Source organism: Lotus japonicus, chromosome 5, assembly GCF_012489685.1.
Source record: "Lotus japonicus ecotype B-129 chromosome 5, LjGifu_v1.2".
Classification (NCBI taxonomy): Eukaryota; Viridiplantae; Streptophyta; class Magnoliopsida; order Fabales; family Fabaceae; genus Lotus; species Lotus japonicus.
In genome coordinates, this window is record NC_080045.1 from 24,323,118 (window position 1) to 24,348,443 (window position 25,326).

General features: G+C 40.5%; 1 protein-coding gene across 2 annotated transcripts; it reads right to left on the bottom strand.

Moving 5' to 3' along the window:
• Positions 1–8,108: 8,108 nt before the first annotated feature.
• LOC130716635 (uncharacterized) lies at positions 8,109–25,000 on the bottom strand. Of its 2 annotated transcripts, none has more exons than XM_057566615.1 (8): positions 24,487–24,996; positions 23,748–23,842; positions 22,734–22,813; positions 22,500–22,541; positions 22,292–22,419; positions 21,561–21,741; positions 21,039–21,217; positions 8,109–8,944 (listed from the first exon to the last, which is right to left on the bottom strand). In XM_057566615.1, the coding sequence occupies exons 1-8, from the start codon at positions 24,882–24,884 to the stop codon at positions 8,428–8,430; spliced, it is 1,620 nt and encodes a 539-aa protein (XP_057422598.1). In that variant the 5' UTR covers positions 24,885–24,996; the 3' UTR covers positions 8,109–8,427. The 2 variants fall into 2 exon arrangements, with proteins under 2 accessions (XP_057422598.1, XP_057422599.1); XM_057566616.1 differs by lacking the exon at positions 8,109–8,944 and adding an exon at positions 11,370–11,929 and having other exon boundaries at positions 24,487–25,000.
• Between the last annotated feature and the right edge of the window lie 326 nt (positions 25,001–25,326).

Here is a 25,326-nt window from a genome sequence, read left to right on the forward strand (position 1 = left end):
ATGAGCGCAGTCTAAAACCCGGAGTCTAGCCAGGAAGCTGATGACAACTTTGTCCTCGGGGGTTAGGGAATCCTCAGGTGGGTCAACTACCTGGAGCACTTCTTGGGTCCAGTAGAAGGAGAATCGGGCGGTGCCGTCCCTCTGGGTAAAAACCTCGGGGTACTTATGGGACACCACGACCCTGAAGTACTTTCGGGCCAGATCAACGGTGATGTTGGACCAAAAAGGGTTGAAGCGCTGACGTCCGGGTCTAGCATCCAGGGAAACCCAGCTGCGTGGCGGCGATAGCTGGGCAGACACGCGATAGAAATAGAAGAAGTGGGAGGGTTCAGGCTCTTGTTGGATCGCGTCGCAGATGATTTCGAAGCATCGCAGAAAGGCCCAACTGTTGGGGTGAAGTTGACTGGGAGCGACATTGATACTATGGAGCACGGAGCAAACAAAGGGAGAAAAGGGAAACCTGATTCCCAAACTTGTGAACATGTACCCATACACATAGAAGAAGTGGGAATCATCCACGTGATTGTCTTGAGGACGGAGCCAAGGGCGCTCAAAGGCTGAGCAAACTCCGTAGTACATAAGGTTGTCAAGGGGTTTCTCGTGACAAAACCCACCGGATTCCGAAGAAATTTCACAAATGGATGACCACTCCTCCAAACTAGACGGTTGGTTAGGCATCGTCCCGGCAGGAAGGGCTCTTACTGCGGGAACTGGCAAGGACTCCCAGGTCCTCGTTCGGAAGGGAACAATGTCTTTTTCCTCGAGCGGAGCTCCCCCGGGGGGGGCGGGTCAACAGGAGGAACACACCGTAAAGAGGTGGCGACGGTGACGTTGCGATTGGAGGTTTTGGTTTGGCGTCTCGATGTCATTTCGAAAAGGGGATAGGAAGTAGAGGTTATTTTGACGCTGGGAAAGCTCATCGAAAAAGAGGGCGGCGCGTGGGAAGCTGTGAAGGCAGAGGCAATGATCTATGAAAGGGGGCTCGCGCGTGAAAAAGGAGGCAAGAGGTCGTGGTCATGAAAGGATTAAAGGGTGAGGGGAGCAGCGTCTTTATAAGCAGGAAGTGATGATTGAGAGGAAACGTGTGAAGGGAAGCTGGGGCAGTTGTTGGGAAATGCGGAGGAAAGGTGGGAGATCGTGTCCCATAACGGAGGAAAATGATTGCAGTTGCGAGATTTCGGGAAGTGGGAATGACACAGTAAGTAGAAATTGCAGCGGTTGAAGATAATTGGTCCAGTATCCAAACTGACAGGCTTTATGGGGATTCGAGGGGACGCTTTGGTAGGACAGTTGAGATTTTGCAGACCTCAACTACTACGTGTCATAGGCCCTATGCGCATCAGAATATCACAAGTCAGGGTGCGCACGTAACTGTGACAAGGCAGGCAAACCAAGCGCCATCGCCACAAGCCCACTTGTGGACTCGAGCCGCCAGGGGAACATAGCAAGAAGTTCAAAGTGTTAATTTTTAAAGCTTTAATTACCAAGCCATGTTGGCAGTTGTTCTCTATTGTTAGACCTTAATTTTTAGCATTAATTAGCTTCTCATGGCCGTCGCCTTAGTTTTTCTACTTAAAGACACACTTAGCTCTCATGCTTCGAGCTCGGTGTCTTGTGGACTTGTGGACTGGGCGAGGCCCCAGGGTCCCTCGCCCAGGAGCGCCAGCTTAGGGCGACGAGCAGACCAGGGATTTGGGCCTCCTCCCAGAGGCCCAACCGGCCCATTAGAAAGGGTTAGAGGCGCCAAGCCCAACTCCACATCTATAAATAGGGGATGAATACCAATTGTAAAGGACTCTGAGCTCATTTGAGAAATAATAAGACTGAAATTCAGTTACTTTCTCTCTCTAAAGCGGTTACGCTCTCATTCTCTCTAGGAATCTCACATCACGTTCCTTACACTCTAGGTACTATACCTCATCTCAATGTTCTTGGATAGAACACTTCCAAACACCAACAATTTTCTGTGATAACCTGAGCACCGTAGTCTTGACTCTTAATCCGGTCCTTCACACTAGAACTAAGCATATGGAAATGGATCTTTTCTTTGTGAGAGAGAAGGTTCTCAATAAGACTCTTATTGTTCAGCATGTTCCTTCTCTTCTGCAGAAAGCAGATATCTTTACTAAAGCCCTCTCTTCAGAAAGGTTTCATGAGCTTAAGGACAAACTCAATGTGGTTGACAAATTTTCATTTGTCAAACCACCTTGAGTTTGAGGGGGTATGTTAGAGTATATTGTGTTTGTAATTACTATGCTGTTGCATCAGCCTTTGAGTAGTTATGACAGCTAACATATGCAGCTGTTTGTATTCTCCTATTTATGTCAGTTGTTGGTATTCTCCTATTTATTTCAGCTGTATGTTACAGATGTTGACATTCTCCTATTCTTCTATATAAGGATATCACATCTTCTGTAATCACTCAGATTATCAATAATACATTTTCTGTTACATTTCTCTTTCTCTCTTCTCTCTCTCATTGCTTCTCTTATTTTAACACTAAGGTTCGTCTTGAGTTGCTGGCCTCTCGTTGGATCGGTTGGAACGATGAAAGATATTTCGGTTGTGTTTCAATCGTCATCTTCTTAGGTCTTCGAGTTCTCCTTTTATACCACTTAATCTTCAGTGAGAGTGAGTATAGTCGTTGGAGCTTGCTCTTCATGTTGATTGTAGCTGTTGGATCCACTGATGCTCTTGAGTACCCTTGTCAGGTGCATTAAATGCATTGTACTGTTTGATGAAGACTTTTTGCTCAAAAATGTGTATGACAGTCGGTAGGTAGCTTTGAGTCTTGGTTTCTATCCGTTGGAGATCAAAAATAGCAGCTTGATATTGACAACGTTGTACTTGAGCTTTGGTTGTTGAGCTTTGTCAGATCACGTGCTCTCCTTTTCTTGAGACTTCTTCTCCAAGCTTATTTGCGATCTTTTTTAGCTTTACAGCTGTTGCACGCGATCTTCAAACGGTCTCCTCTTCATGGACGATCAAAGTCTTCTGCCTTGAGTAGATCGTTTATGCTTGACCAGCGCTTCCTTAGACGATAGTGATGAGTGTACCTGAAGTATGAAGATTTTTAGTGTAGCACTTATATCCTTCAAATTGTTATCGTACAAAACATGACAGACGATATGATTAAGCGTTTGAACTTAACAGGGTGAACTTTTTGTTTCAACAATTTTGGTGAAGGATAAACAGAAAGTGTGTGTTTTTGTTTTCTGGAAAGGAAAATTTGGAGTGGGAATCACAAAAATATTTCATCTAGCAAATGGGTTCATGAAGATTTTGACAGTGTGATTGAAGTTTGAATTTTTAGCATCATTTCCAAATTATGTCCTTTCTAATTTCAGTGGAGAATTGTATATAGATCCCCATCTCCTCTTGGTAGAACAGCAATACGAATACAGATCAGAGTAGAGAGAAACACACAAAAACTTTGTTCAAGCAGTTCGGTCAAATTGTCTACCTCTGCGACTATAGAGCAGCTATACTTCCGTTTATTGACTCACTTCTGAATACAATCACTCAGCAATTGCAATTTCTCTCAATTGCACTAGTGCCTCTTGTGTCTCTTGTGTTTTAGGGTTACATTGTTATCCTATGAAGATTTGCTGCCTTAGTTTCCTGATTCTGATTTCTGGAATTGTGAGCCTCCTATGCTTAACATTGGAGAACATGCAACAAGTTCAAGCAATGCTTAAACTTGTCATTGGTGACTGGCTTGGTCAACATGTCCGCTGCATTCTCTGATGTGTGAACCTTCTGAAGTAATATCTGTATGGACGCCAACAACTCCCTGATCTTGTGGAACCTCACATCAATATGCTTGGTTCTAGCATGATACACATGATTGTTCGCCAAATAGATAGCACTCTGACTATCACAATGCAACTGAATTCCACCTTGCTCAACACCCAGCTCTTTCACTAACCCTGTAAGCCACAATGCTTCCTTGGCAGCTTCAGCTACTGCCATGTATTCTGCCCCAGTTGTAGACATAGCTACTATGGATAGAACTGATGACTTCCAACATATAGGTCCCCCTGCAAGATTAAAGACATATCCTGTTGTAGACCTTCTAAAATTCAAATCACCTGCATAGTCAGAGTCCACATATCCCACAACTGATGGAACAACACCTTGCTCCCTGCTGAACATGATACCGCGATCCGTTGTACCCTTCAAGTACCTTAGGATCCACTTGACTGCTTCCCAATGATGCTTCCCTGGCTTGGACATGAACTTGCACACTTGACTAACTGCTTGTGCCAAATCCAATCTAGTGCAAATCATAGCATACATCAAACAACCAACTGCACTAGCATAAGGAATCTTTGACATACCTTCAATCTCTGAGTCTGTCTTCGGACATTGTTCCAAAGAAAGCTTAAAATGATTCGCCAATGGAGTACTCACAGGATTTGCCTTGCTCATGTCAAATCTGCTCAAAACACCTTCAACATAGTTCTTCTGAGACAACCATAATTTCTTAGCTCCTCTGTCCCTGTGAATTTCCATCCCAAGAATCTTCTTTGCAGCACCTAGATCCTTCATGTCAAACTCCTTACCCAACTTGGTCTTCAACGCATTTACATCATGTAAATGGTTGGCAGCAATCAGCATATCATCAACATAAAGTAACACAAAAATAAAAGAGTCCTCATCAAGGCTCCTCACATAAACACAACAATCATAGTCACACCTTTTATAGCCAATTCGGAACATGTATGAATCAAAGCGCTTGTACCACTACCTTGGAGACTGCTTCAAGCCATACAAAGACCTCTTCAATTTGCAAACAAGTCTGTCATCTCCAGTTTCACTGAATCTCTCTGGCTACTCCATGTAGATTTGCTCCTCTAGATTACATGGAGGAAAGCTGTTTTCACATCCATCTGCTCTAAGTGCATATCCCTGCTGGCTACCAAAGCTAATACTGCCCTGATAGAAGTGTGTCTAACCACCGGACTGAAAATCTCATCATAATCAATCCCCTTCTGCTGTGAGTACCCCTTTGCAACTAGGCGAGCCTTGAACTTTTCCCCTTCTTTTTCTGTTACTGCTGGCTTTTTCTTGTACACGAACTTGCAACCAATAGCTCTCTTTCCATGTGGCAATTGAACAAGATCCCATGTCTCATTCTTTTTCAAGGACTCCATCTCCTCCACCATTGCACCCATCCACTTATCTTTCTCCTGGCTAGCCATAGCCTCATGATAAGTAGAGGGGTCTCCTGAGCTGGTAAGAAGGGCATATGCTGCTAAGTCTTCAAACCCATATCTCACTGGAGGTGTAATACGACGGGGCTCTCTATCACGCACAAATGTATAGTCTTGTACTCCACCTGAATATGAGCCTGGTTCACTCTGTTGTTGGGCTACAATCTGCCTAGGACTCACTGGTGTCTCCTCAATGTCCACCTGAATCTTTTCCTGACTTGAATTTTCTACCTCCGTATCGGGCACAAATGTCACATCTGACTGTTTCAACATTGACTGCTCATCAAATACAACATCTCTGCTGACAACCACTTTCTTCTTGACTGGATCCCACAACTTGTACCCCTTCACACCTTTATTATAGCCAATAAAGGTGCATTGTTTTGACTTTGGGTCAAGTTTAGACCGATCCTCACTGGAAATATGCACATATGCTGGACACCAAAAAATCCTCAAATTACTGAGATCAATGGGGTTACCTGTCCACGCCTCCTTTGCAACTTTTCCATCTAAAGAAGCTCGTGGTGACCTGTTGACTAGATAGCACGCCATATTAATTGATGTTGCCCAGAAACCTTTTGAAAGACCAGCATTCAACCGAAGGCACCTTGCCTTCTCTGTCAGAGTCTTGTTCATCCTCTCTGCAACACCATTCTGCTGTGGTGTTTTCCTCACAGAAAAGTGCCTTTGAATTCCATTCTCCTCACATAAATGCATGAAGTTCTTGTCAGTGTATTAAGTTCCATTATCAGACCTCAAATACTTTAATTTTCTCCCTATCTGGTTCTCAACCTTTGCCTTCCACAATTTGAACTTGGCAAAGACCTCAGATTTAAATTTCATAAAATAAACTCAGACCTTACGAGAAAAATCATCAGTAAATGTCACAAAGTACCTGAAACCTCCAACGGAGGGCTCTTTTGTAGGCCCCCAGACATCAGAATGGACATAGTCTAAGATTCCCTTGGTCTTGTGCTGCCCGGTCTTGGAACGAACTCTACACTGTTTCCCAAGAACACAATACTTGCACAATCCAATTGTGCAACTGCGAACACCCTTCAGCAGATTCCTCTTGTGTAGTTCCATCATCCCACGTTCACTGAGATGACCCAAGCGCATGTGCCACAATTTGGTTGCATCATCATCAGTTTCAACAGATGCCACATCACCCATAACTGTGCCCCCCAACAACTTATAAATGTTGCATGCAGTCCTCTTTGCTCTCATCACTGTCATTGCACCCTTGCTAACCCTTAAGATGTCTCTATTTTCCTCAGACTTGAATGAATACCCATTTTCATGAAGAGTTCCTAGAGAAATCAAGTTCTTCGTCACCTAAATAGACATAACCAAAATCACCTGATTTAAATGAGTTGAACCACTCCCGGTGCGGCATCATATGATAGGAGCATCCAGAATCAAGAACCCATGCATCAGTGCACTTTACAGATGAAACACAAAGCAAATCCTCCTCACTGCAAGAACCATCAGACTGGACTACATTTGCTGAACTACTGATGTTGCCCGACTTGCCTGACCTGTTTGGACAGTCCCTCTTCCAATGCCCAATTTTCTTGCAACTATAACATTCTGCTGTTTTTCTGTCCTCGGACTTGGATCTCTTCTTCTTTCCAGAATCCACTGCTTTACCCTTGCCTCTTCCGCGATCTTGACCTCCCTTCACAAACAGACCTTCACCTGAACTTCCTCCACCTTCTTCGACACTCTGGCGACGTTGGGTGTGTTGCAAAAGTGTAGAAGAAATAGAATCCAACGTGACTGAGTTCTTCCCGTAGGTGAGAGTGGTCACCAAGTGATCATAAGAGCCTGGTAAAGAGCACATCAAAATATTAGCCTTATCCTCATCTTCTACCTTCACACCAAGCCGTGTCAGATTGGCGAGGATGTTGTTGAAAGCGTAGACATGAGCCTGCAAATCGCCTCCTTCCTGCATCTTCAGGCTATAGAGACGCTGCTTCGTAAACAACTTGTTCATGAGTGTCTTGGACATGTACAAACTTTCCAATTTATCTCAGACATCCTTCGGAGTTGTGAGATCCAGGATATGATTCATCACGTCATCAGAAACGCAAAGTCTTATCAAACCAACAGCCTTTTCCTTCATCTCGTTCCAATCAAGAGTTGTGATGTCCGCCGGTTTCTCATCGTGCAACGCTTTCTGTAAACTTTGTCAGGGGAGGGGGATTGGTGGTTTTTCCAGCGACGGGTTTCGAACCCGGGACTTGCAAGACTTGCAAGTGTCTTCTCCATGTTTTTTATTGCTAAAGTTTGATTGTTGGAACTCTGTTGTTGTTTTGGGCCTTAGGCTCCCAAGCTTCATGCTTGGCTTTTTAATGATAACAGACATTCATGAGAGCTGGATTTGGCACCCCAACCCTTAGATTTCACACCCCCAATTTTTGGATTTTCAGGTTCCGAATTATTTCGAAATCTTATATTCCGAAATTAATTCATGATTTGTAGTACAAAATACATGTAACACCCTACTTTTGAGTGAAAAATACTTCGGAAACCTTATTTCCGAAATATTTCGGAAACTAAGTTTCCGAAAGTGGGGTGACATTTCTAATGAGTGGGGTGTCAAATCTAGCTCTCGACATTCATTGACCAAGAAAAAAGATTAGACCATATATATCATAGACATAGAACCTATATTTAAAAAAAATCAGGACCAAAAGCTATTCAAACATTAGTCTGATCCCTTGTAATAGAAAACTAAATTCAGATTCTTTGAATGGCTTAATTTAAAATTTATACTCATTTTTAAGTACTTTACCTGGCTTGGGATCGCAACAGCTTTTTTTTAAATAATTTATATTCATGTCAATATATAATATGCCTCAAGTGATAATCCAAAATTCTAGAGTAGTATGTGTAATTCAGTTTTATTTATCACAGCCTAGTATATATACATAGCTCCCAGTTTTTATGTAACAAGTTTTATTCAACTTCCCAGAAGTCAACAAAATGGTCAACAAAGATGAATTACATAATCATTTACAAAACTGATCAGACATATTCTCAAGCTAGCTGCATCCACTTACCACTTTCTATAGTATACACCCCAAATGAGGTTATTTCCAGTTTCCAACATTTTAACATATTAATGTTAACACGGTCTTCTCAATCTTATTTGGAGACCAATGTCCACAACTACCTGGAAATGAAATATTGTTGGGAAAAAAAGGTTTCAGTTGGATCCTCCTCGAATCCAACGAGCTGATCCTGTTCTTCCCACACTAGAATAGTAATCACCGACATTTGCTACAAATAGTGGATCCCTATCTTCTACTTTGCACTCATTACTACCAACACCAGCCACATTATATTGCTCTGTCTTCTCCAACTCTTTTGTCAAATCCTCCATTGTTTTTTTCAAACTAGCTTTACTCATCTGGCCTGTTTCCTCTGTTGACAGACCAACCATTGTAATTTTTGGAAGAAAGGGATCCGGCTTTGAATCTTCTTTATTTGGACCATTAGCTGATAAGCCTTCTTTTTCATGCTTTTGTTGTGGCCTTAGGTGATGAAACCAATCACCAAAAGGTAGCCTTAATTTGGGACGGGGGTCTTTGATTCCTTCAGTATTATCACCCAAATTGTAATCAGAGCTATCTTTGGCTTCAGATTGTCGCCCATCATCTACAACTTTAGGGTTATTAAGGCAGCTGCTTGACTCCGTAAGTCTCAGAAAAGAAGCTTCACTTCTGCAGGATGATGGAAACAATGTTAAACATAGAAACAATCCGAAGAAAAATAGCATATCTATCTTTATCGATATATAATTGTTTGCATAATTCATCATCACTGGAAATATGGATATACGAAAATCATGCTTTGCAGTTGACACACGAAATATATTCAGACATGGTGCCCAACAACACAAAGATAGAAGTTTATCAAAATTTGAACCCATGTACACCTTTCAAAGTGCAGTGATAATGTGGATTTAAGTTGTTGCCAGAGAGAGAAAAGGGAGGCATGTCCTGAAAACTGTCTCAATATTATAACTGAATGTTATCTCAATTTGACATTTGACAATGAATACATAAGTCCTAATTTCCGTAATTAACATATATACAATGAACCTAGACGGCTAGACCTAACTAATCATAGGTGAAATCAAGGTAGGTGTATAAATGAAATTCTACCTAAAATTGGAGAGGAGAGCTAGAATCATAGATTGTTAAATTGTAACACGAACTCTGAAGATTATATACACAATCATTTATGTGTGTGCGCGCTCACATATATCCATCTATATAGCATAAATGAGAAGAATAAAACTTTGAAACACAACAAACAATTAATTAAAGGCTTAAATACTCTCTTGGTCCCTGAAATTGTAAAGGGAATCAAATCTGATCCTTGTAAAATTTTCGCATCAAATTGGGTCCCTAAAATTATTTTTTTAATCTAATTAGGTCCAAAGTGTGTCAAGGTCTGATGTGGCTTGATTTTAATCTCACTCAGCTTTTCCACGTGGCTTTTTCTTTTTTTTAAATATTATTAATTCCAACTCAGATTTAATCTAAACCTAAAAATCTAAAATCCTTGATTCCTCACATTCCAGAAATCCAAATCTCAGTTCAAGTAAATGGCAGATTGAAACCCGTTGAGCTTCCATGGCAAACCCGTTGAGATTCCTCAAAACCCTTGATTCCTCCACTCCCCATCTCCAATTCCCTCCCCCCTCCAAGACTCCAAATTTCACTACCCAAAGGCCAAAACCCCACTCAAATTGAAACTCCCAATCCCAAATCTCAATGGCGGAGTTTCTTCTGCTTCACCTCTGAACAGTGTGAAGGACATGTCGTCGGAGGTGAAGCAGCTGGAGGAGCAGGCGAACGCGATGTTGAAGACGGCGCATGCGGAGATATCGGCGGCGCTGAGTAAGGTTTTTGTGTGGGTCTCACGATTTGGGAATCTCCGCCTGTTACCACCGTGTGTTCGCCCACTTCAGTAACCACCACCATCCAAACTCAATCCCATAACCACTGATCTGCTGCACAAGATAGGCTTCATGGTTCTGTGGGCTTTTCTTCTGGGCATTTTCCATAACTGGGTATCTGTGTTTTCAGGGTGTGTTTTGATAATTAATCAAATGAAATTGAAAAGAAATAAAAGAAGGAAGGAAGGAAGGAAAGTAGTCTAGCAAGCAATACGATCGATTTTTTTTTTGTTTACACAATAGGATTGATTTAGATCTTTCGGTTTTTTTCTTTGAAATTTGTTGCTAGTTTTGAAACTCTATCTGGTAGTTGTTGTTGTTCTTGTTGGAGATGAAGATTAATGATTTAAATAAGATTAAAGTTTTTTTTAACATTAATCATTAAATAAATTAAGATTTTTTATTTTCTGAATTTTAATTTTTTTAGTTTTTATTTTTTAGGTTTAGATTAAATCTGGGTTGGAATTAAAAAAAAAACTTTTTTTTTAATGTTATGAGTTGGAATTAAAAAGGAATTAATTATTTTTAAAAAAGTCATGTGGAAAAGCTGAATGGGATTAAAATCAAGCCACATCAGACCCAAACACACTTTGAACCCAATTAGATTAAAAAAATAATTTTAGGGACCCAATTTGATGCGAAAATTTTACAAGGATCAGGTTTGATTCCCTTTACAATTTCAGGGACCAAGAGAGTATTTAAGCCTTAATTAAATTCATAGTCCATAATAAGGTCATACATAACTCATATGTCACAAATGAACAACATAAGCTAAAGCAGTAACAAAAAAATACTTCTAATTCAAAAGAGAAGAGATGAGGCTAGAAATATAGGGGTTTAGGGGGCAAGACTGAAGAACAGTGCAGAATACGACAGCAGAATAGAGTACAGAACAGAGAAGCAGAGGGACTTGGGGTTCTGACACTCACCACTCATAATTGCAGAAGAGCAAGGAAAGTAATGGTGTCGTTTCAGTTGTCGAATGAATGGAAGGGATTGATAGCAAGGTAGTCAAAAGCGGGACTTAGAAGTTAGAAGTAAAGCGGAGAGGGGTTGTAAAGCGTAAAGCACTAAAGCGGAACCTAAAGCGGAAGCTTTAATAGCCTTTGATATTTATGGATATATTAATTCTTATATGCACATAAAATAGTATAAATGAACGAAAATTCTTAGGAATGTCATACATAAATCATAAAGTTTCATAAAACATAAGTACATAAATCATAATTCCTAGGAATGTCTTACATAAGTCATAATGTACTAATCCAAAACACCAAAACATAATTCATAATTCATAGGAATGTCATACACTAGGGGTGAGCATCGGTCGGATTTGGTCAGTTTCGGGCCCAAAATGTCAAAATTGATCAAAACCGAACATGTCATATTGTGAACCTCTTCCATCCGCACAAGACCTCGGGTTGGGCGGTCGCGGGTTGAGCAGGTATATGGGTTAGTAGGGTGGTTCGTTCAGATCTTATGTCCGATATTTAACCATAAAATTCCAAAAACTAAAAAGAAGAAAGGGAGGAGATAATGGCAGATTGGACAACACCGTTGTGCAATGGTGCAAGATCTCGAACGTTTCAGCCCTTTCTAGTGCCTACTTTGGCGGCGAAGCCATGGTTTGTCTCTGTTGAACGGAGGAACGACGCAGCTGAACAAAGGTTTGTTCATGGAGGGATGGTGAAGATGCATATAGCTACTGGCAGCGGAGTAGACGAGACGGTGACTTTCTTGGCTAAAAATATGAGAAGAAATAAGATGAACTACCAAAAATATTAGTTTCATGCTTTCAGCACAGGTGAAGTTCGTATAGATAACCATTTGAAATTTTCTAATTATTTTTGGTATTAATATATTGACAAGACAAAGTACTGAAGCCTTGCCTATGCTGCAAAATCTGCCATGCCTATTGTGTAAGCTAATAAGCAACATCTGTAACAAAAATAAAAGCTACAATGCAACGTGGAAGAAAAGTCACACTTTCAATATTTGAATTTTCTACAATACAAACTTCGGTCAGTTTCGGACACCGCTGGAAGAAAAATTCACAAACCGCACCCGCCCGTGTTTAACCGTCCCTAACTTTTTTTTTTGTAACTGTGCAGCCTGAAGCTCGTTTCTACTCGACCGAAAGCCTTCAATTGACTTCGGTTTTCAGGTTGCGGTCGGTCTGGCTCTTATGCTCACCCCTATCATACACTGTCTTCGGGCAGTAGACGCACCTTTTTCACTCTCTTCTCTCTCCTTCTACTTCTCTCACACACAGACACCATGGCGTTGCTGCCTATGTTGATGGCATCGCAACCTTCATGCAAATGACCAGAGAAACTGAGTTCGTCGCTGCTGGGCAGTAGATGACGGCACACAGGGACAGTGCCTAAACGGGTCAAATTAACGGTTCCATTAAAGATCTCCCTAGAGCGCTGAAGCTCCTAAATCACTTGAAGTGGCTATGGTACCTGAATTACTAACGCTTTAAAGCTAGCTTTTGACTACCATGATTGAAAGTCTCAATCCTTTTCATTAGGGTTCAAAGGAGTGTTTGACATAGAGGCATGGTGATTCATTTAGGGTTAAGCAACCGTGGGTGTCAGGTTAAAACAATTGGATCACGGGTTCAGTTTTGGAAATCTGGATTTTTCCCGGCACGGTGAACTCGTACGATTCCACAAATTTAAAGATCTGCCAAGTCGATTTATGCAATTTATGCAATTTTAGCAGATCATAAATCCAGCTGTGATCTAAATCAGTCAGACCAGCAAAACCCGCAAAATCGTGCAATTGTAAGCTGAAGCACAATTTTAACTTTCATGGGTAAAATGAACCTGCACACTAAACTTGGATATAATTTATACGAGGATCTCTCCAGTGTTTTCATGAAGAGATTTGCTAGTAGATCACTGCTTTCCAGAACCAAGATAGAGTGTCCTTTCTAGAGATGGTTGGAGAACCCAAAATCTGATCAAACTTTGGTTTAATGCTTCAGAGGCAAACCATACAAGGCCAACAGCATAAAAAATTATAATGCATTATTTAAGTTCCTTCGTGAGAGTCTTTGGAGTTCATTTAAATCATGCAAAGCTCTTGAAACTTTGCCAAATAAGCAGGCATATAGGGCCATCAAACTTTTGACGGACAATGAAACTCATAAGCTCATGTTAGGATGGAAGGAAGGGGGAGAACTAGAAAAGTTAGTTTAGATAAATTAATAAGTTAGAATACATGGCAGTTAGGAAAAGTTAGAGAAGTTAGGCAGTTATAAGGGACATCAGCTTAGATAAATAAGGAAAATAAGGATGAAATGATCATTCAAAGAATCTGACACTCAAAGGGGAACCCTTCATGAGGAGGCGACCCTATGAGAAGAATTCTCTCTTTTATGATTAGATTTCATTTACCAGTAAGAAGTTCATTCTTGTCCATTCTATATTGCATTCTACTCCCCAACTCTCAATTGTGGGTTTATGACAATTGGTCTGACCTGTGAAGCACGGGCATCTCAGAGATATGGAGTGTCCCGGTATCGAAGAAGAAAATATAGACTTCTTCGAAATTCACAGGTATCCCACTGTACTACAGTAGAACAGCAAAAAAAAATGCAACAAATAAGTAGCCAAGAGCCTCAAATACCAAATGATAGAAATGCAAAATTTGTTAAGAGTCCGTTGCTTGACCAAGGGCCAGAGTGGCCCACTGTCTGGAAGGTACATTCTAGGAAGAAAAAGAAATCTGCCAGCATGGCAATTAGTAAGAAAAGGAGAAGATTCTATTAGCAGGAGAGTATATAGAGGAGAGTGAGGAGAGAGGAAGGTGTGAAGTATCATAGCAAGAGTTGAGGTTTTTCTGCAGACGAGGAAGGTCTATAGTAGGAGCTGAGGCTCCGGGGAGGTGCAAATCATATTTCCCTCCAATTAGCTCATGCCAGCTGGCCTGGCTGTTACTAAGGGAGTATATAGGCGAAAGTGAGGAGAGAGGAAGGTGTGAAGTATCATAGCAAGAGTTGAGGTTTTTCTGCAGACGAGGAACATCTGTAGTAGGAGCTGAGGCTCCGGGGAGGAGCAAATCATATTTCCCTCCAATTAGCTCATGCCAGCTGGCCTGGCTGTTACTAACCTCAAAGCCTTTTCCTTTGTCTCTTAATATCCTGTGTCTCATCATCTATTAGGATGTTATTTGATGTTCAATGTTAATGGGCCTGATTTGGCCTGGTAGTTAGGGCTGCTTTAGTTAGTAGTAAGCAGTGTTTATAAATAGGGGATGCAGGGAGTATAAGGGGTCATTCAGTATCATTGTTAGTTTGAGAATGAAACCAGAAACCCTTTGTAAAGGCGAAACCCTTGGGGAGAATTCATTCTCTATTTTCTTGTTCAATTTTCAGTAATATAATTCCATGCATTTAGTTCTTTCCCTCAATATGTCGTCATTATTTTCTAGTTCCTAACAATTTGATCTAACCAGCTGGACCCGAATCGAAACCAGCGTGAAATCGTTGGAAGACAAGAGTTACACGAATTGAGAGAACAATGAGGGAGCATGGAGCTGATTTACCAAAGCTAAAAAGTGCCATGGGGCGAATGGAGGCTATTCGTCTTACCACTCTGACACAGAATCAAGACAGGGGAAAGAGAACGACACGTCAGACCAACAAAGAAGATCATGCGGAGGATGGAAGAACAGTGGAGCCCCATTTCTGAGTCCAAAACTATGAAGCACGGCCACCTCTAACCAGATAGCCAGAAAGGGAACAAAACTCATGCTGACGTATGGTGGGTCAGCACTGATAGCAACTAGAACCCCAAAAACAAAGATACGAACAAAAAATGAGTACCTTGAAAAACCAAATCGACATAATTTCCTGTTAGGGACAAAATGGAAATATTATAGAAGAGTTTCAAACTTTGGGGAACTCAGCCCTGGAAAACTGATAGGACAAGTCACTAAGAAAAGTAAGCAATGACAGGAAAGGGAGGCCCGAGAACCGCAGTGAAAACATGGTTGGCCAGGGGAAAAACAGCGTAGTGAGTTAGCCAGGTATGCCGGTTTTAGGTTATCTCTCTTTAGGCTTTAGAATTAGATACTATGATGACATAAAAAGAAACAAAGAAGCATATGCTGAAAACCGTGCGACAACTAGAACTACGAAAAAACTAAGGTACGTTTGCAAGAGCTTATAGCATAAGCACTTGGAGGTGTTTGGTTAAGCTTATGAAAATATCTTACAGCTTACCGATAAGCTCCTTTGAGCTTGTTTTGATAAGCTTTTCATATTAGCTTATGATTAAGCTCCTATACCTATCAATGACCTTCTCAAACAAGCTTATGAATAAGTGGTTATGTAATAAACACTTAATTAGGCTGTTTTCCAAATGCACCTTAAATAGATATTAATCTAATAATGAATACGCAGGTACTGATTTCAATAATTAATATGTACAGAAATGAACCTGGACCTAACGAACCATACTACAAGGAACCTGGACATTAAACTAGCTAAGATTAATTAAATATCCAACACCACTAATGTGAATTAGTATAAATGTTATGTAATCTGGGGCAACACCGCAACAATAGTGAATACTTGTTCGTTTATTATTGGAAATGTTGAACTGAATTTTATTGATTGTAAAACTTAAGAGTACAATTGATGATCTCTCTATTTATAGAGAGTTACAAGCTTGCATAAGAAGCTAACTAATTCTGTTATGCCAGCTCAGCTTTGACAGCTAAGATAACTAACTACTAGAGTAACTAACTCCATAGCATATACTCTAATATACCCCCTCAAACTCAAGGTGGGTGAGAAACAAGTTTCTCAGCCACATTGAGTTTGGTTCTAAGTGCTTCAAACCGAGTAGGAGAGAGGGCTTTGGTGAATATATCTGCAAGCTGATCAACAGAAGGTACATGATGGACAAAAAGAGACTGATTCAGAACCTTTTCCCTAACAAAGAAAATGTCTAGTTCCATGTGCTTTGTCCTAGTGTGAAGCACTGGATTATGGGTCAAAGCAACTGCCCCCATATTATCACATAAGATTCTTGGAGTCATGAATGGAACATGAAGCTCATGAAGCAGTGATTGAATCCATAGCAACTCAGCAGAAGTATTGGCCAGACTTCTGTACTCAGCTTCAGTACTGGATCTGGCAACCAGTGTTTGCTTTTTAGATGACCAGGAGACAAGATTTGGGCCAAAGAAAACACAGGAACCTGAGGTTGACCTTCTGTCATCAGGGTCAGAGCCCCAATCTGCATCACAATATGCAGTCAATGGCACTGGAGTATGCAAAGAACAAGGCTTAATTAGCAGGCCATAATGAATAGTTCCCTTTAGATACCTAAGTATCCTTTTGACAGCCTTCCAATGATCTTGTAGAGGTTGGCTAAGAAATTGGCACACTTTATTGACAGCAAAACTAATTTCAGGTCTAGTGAGAGTTGCATATTGCAAAGTCCCCACAATGGACCTGTAGAGTGTAGGATCTTCAAAGTAGTCTCCCCCATGTTTGCTCAATTTTGAATTACTAACCATAGGTGTAGAAATTCCCTTAGCCTCAGCCATATCAGCCCTCTCAAGTAGATCTCCTATGTATTTGGACTGAGTTAAGAGGAGTGATCTGTCTTGCAAGTGGTGTACTTGAACCCCTAGAAAGTAGTCCAATTGTCCCAACTGCTTCAAAGCAAACTCGGAATTAAGTTTCTGAACTACCTCTTGAATAAAGGGTAAGAAATTTCCTGTGATGATTATGTCATCAACATAGACAAGAATATAGATCACATTGGACTTGTTGTGAAAGGTAAATAAGGAAGGATCACAGCAACTAGCCTTAAAACCATACTTAACCAAAGCTGCCTTCAATCTATCAAACCAAGCTCGAGGAGCCTGCTTGAGTCCATATAAAGCTTTATTAAGCTTGCACACAAGAGACTTGTCTGAATTCTGAAAACCAGTGGGCTGTTGCATGTACACCTCTTCTTGCAAAGCACCATGAAGAAATGCATTGTTCACATCTAGCTGATGTATATGCCACTGTTTAGAGACAGCCAAACTAAGGATCAACCTAATAGTGATTGGTTTTACCACAGGGGAAAAAGTTTCAGCATAATCAAACCCCTTTACTTGATGATATCCTTTAGCCACAAGACGAGCTTTGTATCTATTGACTGATCCATCAGGATTTTCCTTAATCCTAAACACCCATTTACACCCTATAGGATGTCTCCCTTTTGGAAGAGAAACTAGAGTCCAAGTATTGTTGGCCATGAGTGCTTCATATTCTGACTTCATTGCTGCTAACCACTTAGGATCCTTTAAAGCATTCCTTGTAGTTGTAGGCTCAGTTTGTGCAAGTAATAGAGTTGGAAAAAGTCTTGGCATAACAATACCAGACTTAGACCTAGTCTGCATTGGATGAGCATTAATTACTGGAGGCACAGCAGAGGAATCAGATGCTGGAGGAGAAGCATTAGGTGTAACTGCTTCATTAGGAGAATGAGGAACTGAAGATCCTTCATGCTCAAGAGAAGATCCAGTAGCTGCAACTGCTTCTGCAGAAGCCTCTTGTAGAGGGTGAGAAGAACCAGTAGCTGCAGGAGATGCAGGAGCTGCTGCAAAGAGGGGTTGCTGCTCAAGAGGAACTGAAGCAATAACAGGAATAGTAGAAGAGATTCCTGAACAGCTAGACATCACAGCATCAGAACTAAACAAAGTGGAATATGGAAATTTAAACTCATTAAACCTCACATCTTTGGAGATGTAGATTTTACCATCACTAGATAGACACTTGTAACCTTGATGAGAGGAAGAATAGCCAAGAAAAACACACTCTCTAGACCTGAAGGACAATTTAGATGAATTGTAAGGTCTGAGATGGGGATAGCATGCACTTCCAAACACCCTAAGGATACTATAATCTGCTGGAACTTTGAAGAGTTTGTGATAAGGACTAATGTTATCAAGAACTGGAGTGGGAAGCCTGTTTATGAGAAAAACAGCAGTAAGAAAAGCATGGTCCCAATAAGAATTAGGCATGTTAGCATAGGCCAAGAGAGACAAACCAGTTTCAACTATATGGCGATGTTTCCTCTCAACACTACCATTTTGATGGTGTGTGTGAGGACAAGTCAGTCTATGGTCTATACCTAGCTTAGTAAAATAAGGAACTAGAGGTTTGAATTCTGTGCCACCATCAGTTTGAACTGATTTTATTTTAAGACCAAATTTCAATTCAGCCATTGCTTGAAATTGAAGAAACACAAAACAAGTATCAGATTTTCTTTTAATAGGATAAATCCAGGTGAACCTGGAGAAGGCATCAACACAAGTAAGAAAATAAAAATAACCAGCAGAAGATTCAATGGAGGCAGGACCCCATAAATCTGCAAATATTAATTCTAAAGGAGAAGTATAAACTGTAGTAGAAGAAGAGGAAGGTAATCTATGAGATTTAGCAACACAACAAGCTTGACAAACTGAAAACTTTGATTTATGTGGTATTGGTATTTTACATATGGAAAGAGCAGATTGCAGAGCCTCATGATGAGGATGCCCTAGTCTAGAATGCCACAATTCATATGATGTGTGGCTAGGTACATTATGTAAAACAGAAACTGTATTATTAACATCAGCAAGAGAGGACTTGGTCACTGAAAAGGTGGAGGGAACAGAAGCAGAAGAAAGTCCCTTGAGGAATGTTGAGGAGTGCATGCCATCAAAGGTGTATAAGCCATCTTGACCAAGAGAGCCACGAAGGAGAGTCCTAGAATTGTCCTGAGATTTAACAGTGCAATGGTAAGGATGAAACTCAAAGAAAACACCATTATCCCTGGCAAATTTACTAACACTGACAAGATTTTTAGTAATATTAGGAACTAACAAAAGATTGTGAAGTTTCAGAGTGGTGTGTGTGTGTAATGGAGAAGAAAAAGAGGCTGAACCAATAGATTTGATAGGCAAACCTTGTCCATTACCCATGAACACTTGATCATTGCCAGTAACTGACATGCTATCTGAAAGAACTGAGGCATCATGAGTAACATGATGTGTAGCTCCTGAGTCAGGGAACCAACTGCCAAGAGTGGAAGGAGCAGAAGCTACCATAGCCTGTGGTGCAGAAGCAATCATAGCCTGAGGTGCACGAGGATGCTGTGCTGGAGCTCGAGGAAATAAACCAAATCCAAAACCAGAAGGTGCAGGAGCAGTGTAACCATAGCCAGGAGACGCAAACATAGCACCTTGTTGCAAAGGAAGGTTAGGACCATAGCCTGATCCAGCAAAAGGCACACCAAATTGTGCAGGAGAACCGAAAGGCTGAAATCCACGAAATGGCGTGTAACCAAACTGTGGAAGCAAGCCAAGAAGAGAAGAAACAGCAGCTTGTGATGACATAGTAGGTTGACTCTGAGAACCAGAGGAAGAAGAATTTCCTCGATGATAGCAGATGCTAGCATCATGACCAAATTTGTGACAGATTTGGCACTGAACAGAGCCACGACCACCGCGATTCGACCTACCACCGCGTGCACCATAATTGTTGTAGCCACCGCGATCACCAGAGCCGCGAGAATCGCCAGATCTACCACGATCATCAGATGCTGATGAGGAGTCAACGTTGCTCGAGGCATAGTTGACTTCAGTGTGTACCGGTAACGGAGGCGCGACGATCACCGGAGACGGTGCAGTAGGTGTCGCCGGAGACGGAGAAACCACCGGCGACGGCGGTGGTGCAGTCGCATGAGCGAGAAGTGCCGCCGGTGCAGAAACTTGAAGTTGTCGAGCGCGCGATCGATCCAAACGCGCTTCATGCGCGATGATCATCGCCTCAACATGCGAGATCGAGCACTGCTCACTACGATTGTAAACAATCGTCATCAGAGAACTATAGTCATCAGGAAGACCATCGAAGATCGCTTCCAGATGTTCACGATAAGAGATCGGATCACCAATCGTGATGAGTGCATTCACGATCGACTTCACACGCTTGAGAAAATCCGAAGTACTCTTCGATCCTTTGGTGATGGTTCGAAGCTCAGATCGCAATTGTGTAGATTGCGCGAGTGACTGAGCTTGAAAGAAATCAAGAACAGCTTGCCAAACCTCCCACGCGTACTTGCAATTCACGACGGTAGGAAGCACAGAAGGCGATAGAGAAGAAAGAAGCCATGTGAACAAGGCAGAATCCTGTTGCTCCCAGAGTTGATATGCAGGATTCTCAATGGCATTGATACGATCCTGTTCACTGAGAAAACGCGGTGGAATCTCTGGATCTACAAGAAAACTCTGCAAGCGATGAGTCCTGACAATTCCTTCAACATGTTGCTTCCATGAGAGGAAATTGGAATCATCAAGCTTCAGCGTGAGCTTGTGAACCAGTGTAGATGCACTCGATTGTGACAGAGCCACTGAAACTGGTGCTGGAGTGGGTATAGGAGTTGCAGGAGCAGAAGCTTCATCAGCCATGGTGATGAAGAAGAAGAAAAACCTAAGAAAAATCAGAGAGAGAAAGGCCTCAAGGACCGTACCCTGCTCTTGATACCATATTGGAAATGTTGAACTGAATTTTATTGATTGTAAAACTGAAGAGTACAATTGATGATCTCTCTATTTATAGAGAGTTACAAGCTTGCATAAGAAGCTAACTAATTCTGTTATGCCAGCTCAGCTTTGACAGCTAAGCTTGACAGCTAAGATAACTAACTACTAGAGTAACTAACTCCATAGCATATACTCTAATATTTATGCATGAAAAACTTGACTTCGAACCCACTAAGAAAGGAAAGACTTGAAATGCCAAGAGTTCAACATTTAAGGCAGTTTCAAAAGGCGGAAAACAGCATATAACGTACCTTCTTTCAAATGAGTCAACCATATACGGAAACTTTGGTTGTATTCTTGTTGCTTTCCGCAACCACCTATTACCCAGGAGTACTTTGTCAACCGTATAATGGAACTGAAGCTCTGCAGCCTTAGATATAACACTTAGGGGTATACTAGGATGGCCCATTTCGTCAAGCAATTCTTGAACCTGTTCGGAAAAGGCAACATAAAATTATCCAATTTTTTGAGATATATAGGAAAAGGTGTCAATCTTTAATGTAAACCTTGAGTAATCCCTTAATAAATATATCAAAATGAAACACAAAATTTCATTTTCAAGAACAAGTTATATTAGGTACTGCCAAGCTTTTATCAAATATATTATTGTCTTCAATATCACACATCATTATCACTTAGAACTTCAAATTGTTCACAAAAAAATCAGATTAAAAACCAGATGCATCATCATATTCTTACCACAGCTAATGAAAAAATTCTTTCACTGTCTAGAACTTGATTAAACAATTAAATGTTTACAATATTAATCATACCTCTGGAGGATCTCCTAAGCTATCTCCCATTTCCTCAATTACTTCTGCAGCTAGGTTGTCATCGACCACATCCCGCCGCCGATGCATGTTACGAGTTTGGATTAAAGTATGGAAATGTTGATCAACAGCTTCTTCAAGAATGTTATCGAGCATCTTTTTATCAAAGAAGTAAGGAGTATACCTAGTGGAACAAAAGAGCAATAATGAAAGCTGTAAGCATAATAGTGTTTTGTGATGTCCTTCGGTAGAAAAACACTATTGATTCTACAGAGTCAATATATCAGCTAAACATTTTATCAATTTTACCCTTTGGTAAAAAACAAAAGCAGGCCCAAAACCTCAAAGAAAAAATAGCATATTATCAATAAATGTTTCTACTTTGCTACTATTAATGATGAAAAACTGCCCAAAAATGCATAGAAAACTCATACTAAAGGCAAAAATAAGGAGGCAAGTCTAAAGAATTCATTAATTTTTAAGGCCTGAAGCATTTTCTATTCATTCAGCTTTAAAGAAAACAAATTGAATTAAAATTACCACAATTGCAAAAGAAACACAAGACATATATTCCTGTTGAATTACTGCTCTAATGGGGAAAGAAGGAGAGGTATCCATCCTTTGACAATGCACAATAATATGATTTGACTGGAACTGAGTCTCAGATCAACATAATATGAGCAAGTTCTATGAGGAGACCATTCATGCACATAAGGAAGATAAGCAACATGCACCATTTAACCCCATCTGTAGTTGCGATTGCAATATCTAAGTTCTGTGCACTAAACACAGGCACACCATCGACTTTTCTCCTGACACCATTGTGCGGGTTTGTCTTCAGAATTTTATTGGCTTCCTTGACCTGGAGGGAAAGTATTTAAAATAAATATAGATGCAGTCAAAAGAAAACTAAAGAATGTAACAGAGAATGAAAAATAATACCTGCTTCTCATTTGGAACAAATTGGAACAAATGAGGTTTTTCCTGCATGGCATGTAGTGAACGTCATACACTAAACTAAAACCAAAACAAAATAAGAAATTTCACATATCAAATTCAATAATATTGTACGCCCATCTGCATGAATTACTGCATCTAAACAAAAAATTATAAATCTGTACTAACTGAAATCAGCGCAACTACATATCGAATGGCAATTGAAAAAGTAGTCAGTACCTTGAAATGTTCATATGCTAGATCAAGACGGCAAGCACCCACCACACCACTGGGAATATTCAGCTTTTTGACATATGAAACTAAGACCATTAGAAAGGTAATTAGACATCAACCAAAATGTATAATGATGGGAGATGAATACATGGACAAGCAGGGAACTGATTCATATAAACAGGCACACAGGCCACTTAGCATTTTAACATCTACTTGTGTTTGGAACGATCCTTATGGGATTCTTGGTGCATTGGATCTAGGGTTTCTCTCCAATATGAAACATTTTATCTGTGTTAGAAAAAGTTTGGTCAAAGAAAGTAAAATTTTATCTGTCTCTCTCTCCACCACTTTCTACACATGGCTGCTATAATGGAGTTACCAATACAGATATACAGAGACTGGGCAGCTTGACGTATTCTTTATTTTTTTCACCTATACATCATTTTATCTAGTTTTCCAGAGTGGGGAAGATCTCTCATTTTCCTTATGTGCTTACTTTCCTCCTTCCTTACTAATGAATTCTTCATCTATTTATAAATTTAATGTCTAATACCCTCCCCACCAAATGCCAAACAAATGAGAAAAGAGCGACCAACAAGGAAAACTGCACGCCAGTCACCAATAAAAATCTCTGATTTCAACAAATGAAACTGAACAAAAGTATATTTTTTCACTTCAAAGAAACAAATAAGCATTCAACAGGTGCTTAGCCAGACACTTAATATAATAGAACTAATTAATTAAACATCTTTATAAACATAAAATGATCAGTAAAGCCAAAAGTGTATACATTGAGAGGAAGCAAGAGTTAACAGGAAATTAGTCAGCCTTGGCAAAAGATTAAGGATACAGTGATATTTAGATACCACAACAATCATAGATTTCATCAAGTTATAAAGAAAAACTAGAGGAATTTTGAGCAAAGTAACCTCAAAGCATATGATAATATAGAAATGAATTGGTAAACTTACAAGCATATAAAAGGACTAATAATAAGAGGGAAATACTTATAGAGCTAACCTGCATCTCCTAGATCAATAAAAAACCGAAACACAGGGCCATTCCTCTCGCTCTTGGTGATTGCTGCAAAAACTTTTTTCAGCCACTCAGGGGTTCTGCAGATAATAGATAACAGATGAAAAAAAATTAAAAAAAAATATGGATGATAGCCGCTTAACCTATAACTGGATGAGGTTTTGAACTAATGCTAGCAACAAACTCAATCAAATATCTTAGCCATAAATTCCTTTCAATGTTCCCCAATCTATAATAAGTATTAAGCACCTTCCAGCATCTTGCAGACCAAAGCGATGCCCTCCGATGTTTGGTACATGCATTGATATCAGATTACCTTACTCTTAGCATCTGAATTCGACACTATTGCTAAGTGAAAACTGTCACCAATTATCCCCAAAGCTTAAGTTGTAAGGTAAGAGGCACATGAATGGTTTTGTATTATTACTTCTAACACGACCCCTCACGCAAGAGCTTGTTTGAGCTTGAAGCGTGAACAATGCACAGGCTCACCTAATGCACAATGCATAAGGATCGAACTCTAGACCGCTTCGCCATAGGCTCTGATACCATGTCAAAGAACGAATTATCCCCAAAGCTTAAGTTGTTGACTTAAGTTGTTAGGTAAGAGGCACATGAATGATTTTGTATAATATAATTATTTCTAACAAAAAAAAAACCTGCATATGCTTGAATTTAATTGAACATAAGGAATAGAAGAACAGAGAGGTGAGATAAGAGAAACCTTTTGGAGATGAAGGGAATGTCAAAGTGGGTGGAAACAGCCATGAGGCCGGTTCCAGAGAGGTCGCACATGCTGAAGACCTGCCCCACGAAGGCGGGCCCACCACCCTTCCCATTCGTACTGAGCCTCGTGACCCTCACCGATTTGGCGGCTGGGCGAGAGTGCTCTGCGGCGGCGGCGGAGGAGGAATCAACCGTCGGGGTGGAGAGGGGCGGCGCGAAGAAGAGAGGGAGGGAGATAGAGGAGGGTGGGTGCGGTTGTGATTTCGTGAGGGTTAAAGGGGAAGAAGGGATTTGAGGATTGAAGAGAGAGGCGAAGTTGGAAGCGGTGGTTTCGAGGAATGAAGAGATGGGGTTGTTGCTGCGGCGGCGACGGTGAGGTTCGGACGGCAGAGCCATGCAGAGAGCATGGACGACGGGTTCCGGTTCGGGACTTTGAGGAAGGAATTCACAGAGTTTGCGTGGCTCGGTTCGGGACTTTGAATAAGTGATGATAGATCGATATAGCAACTAGTAAAATGATCTCACGATGTTATTTCAAAGGTGAAGTAAAGTTTTTAATAAAAAAAAAAATTGGTACATTTTCCTCGCAATTTTTTATTTATTTATATGGATATGTAGTAATAAAAGGTGAAATTTTTGTGGATTAGCTAAAATAATTGTGCGTAGTAACCATTTTACGAGGATAAAATTATCTTCAATTTTATTTTTTTATTTTCTTCTCCGATGAAGACCATAGCTAGTGGTCACTGTTAGCTCATCTATTTTAATTTTTTACCAGAAAACTCTTATACTTTTCTATCATTGGAGAAACAGATGACACCAATAGTAAAGATGACAA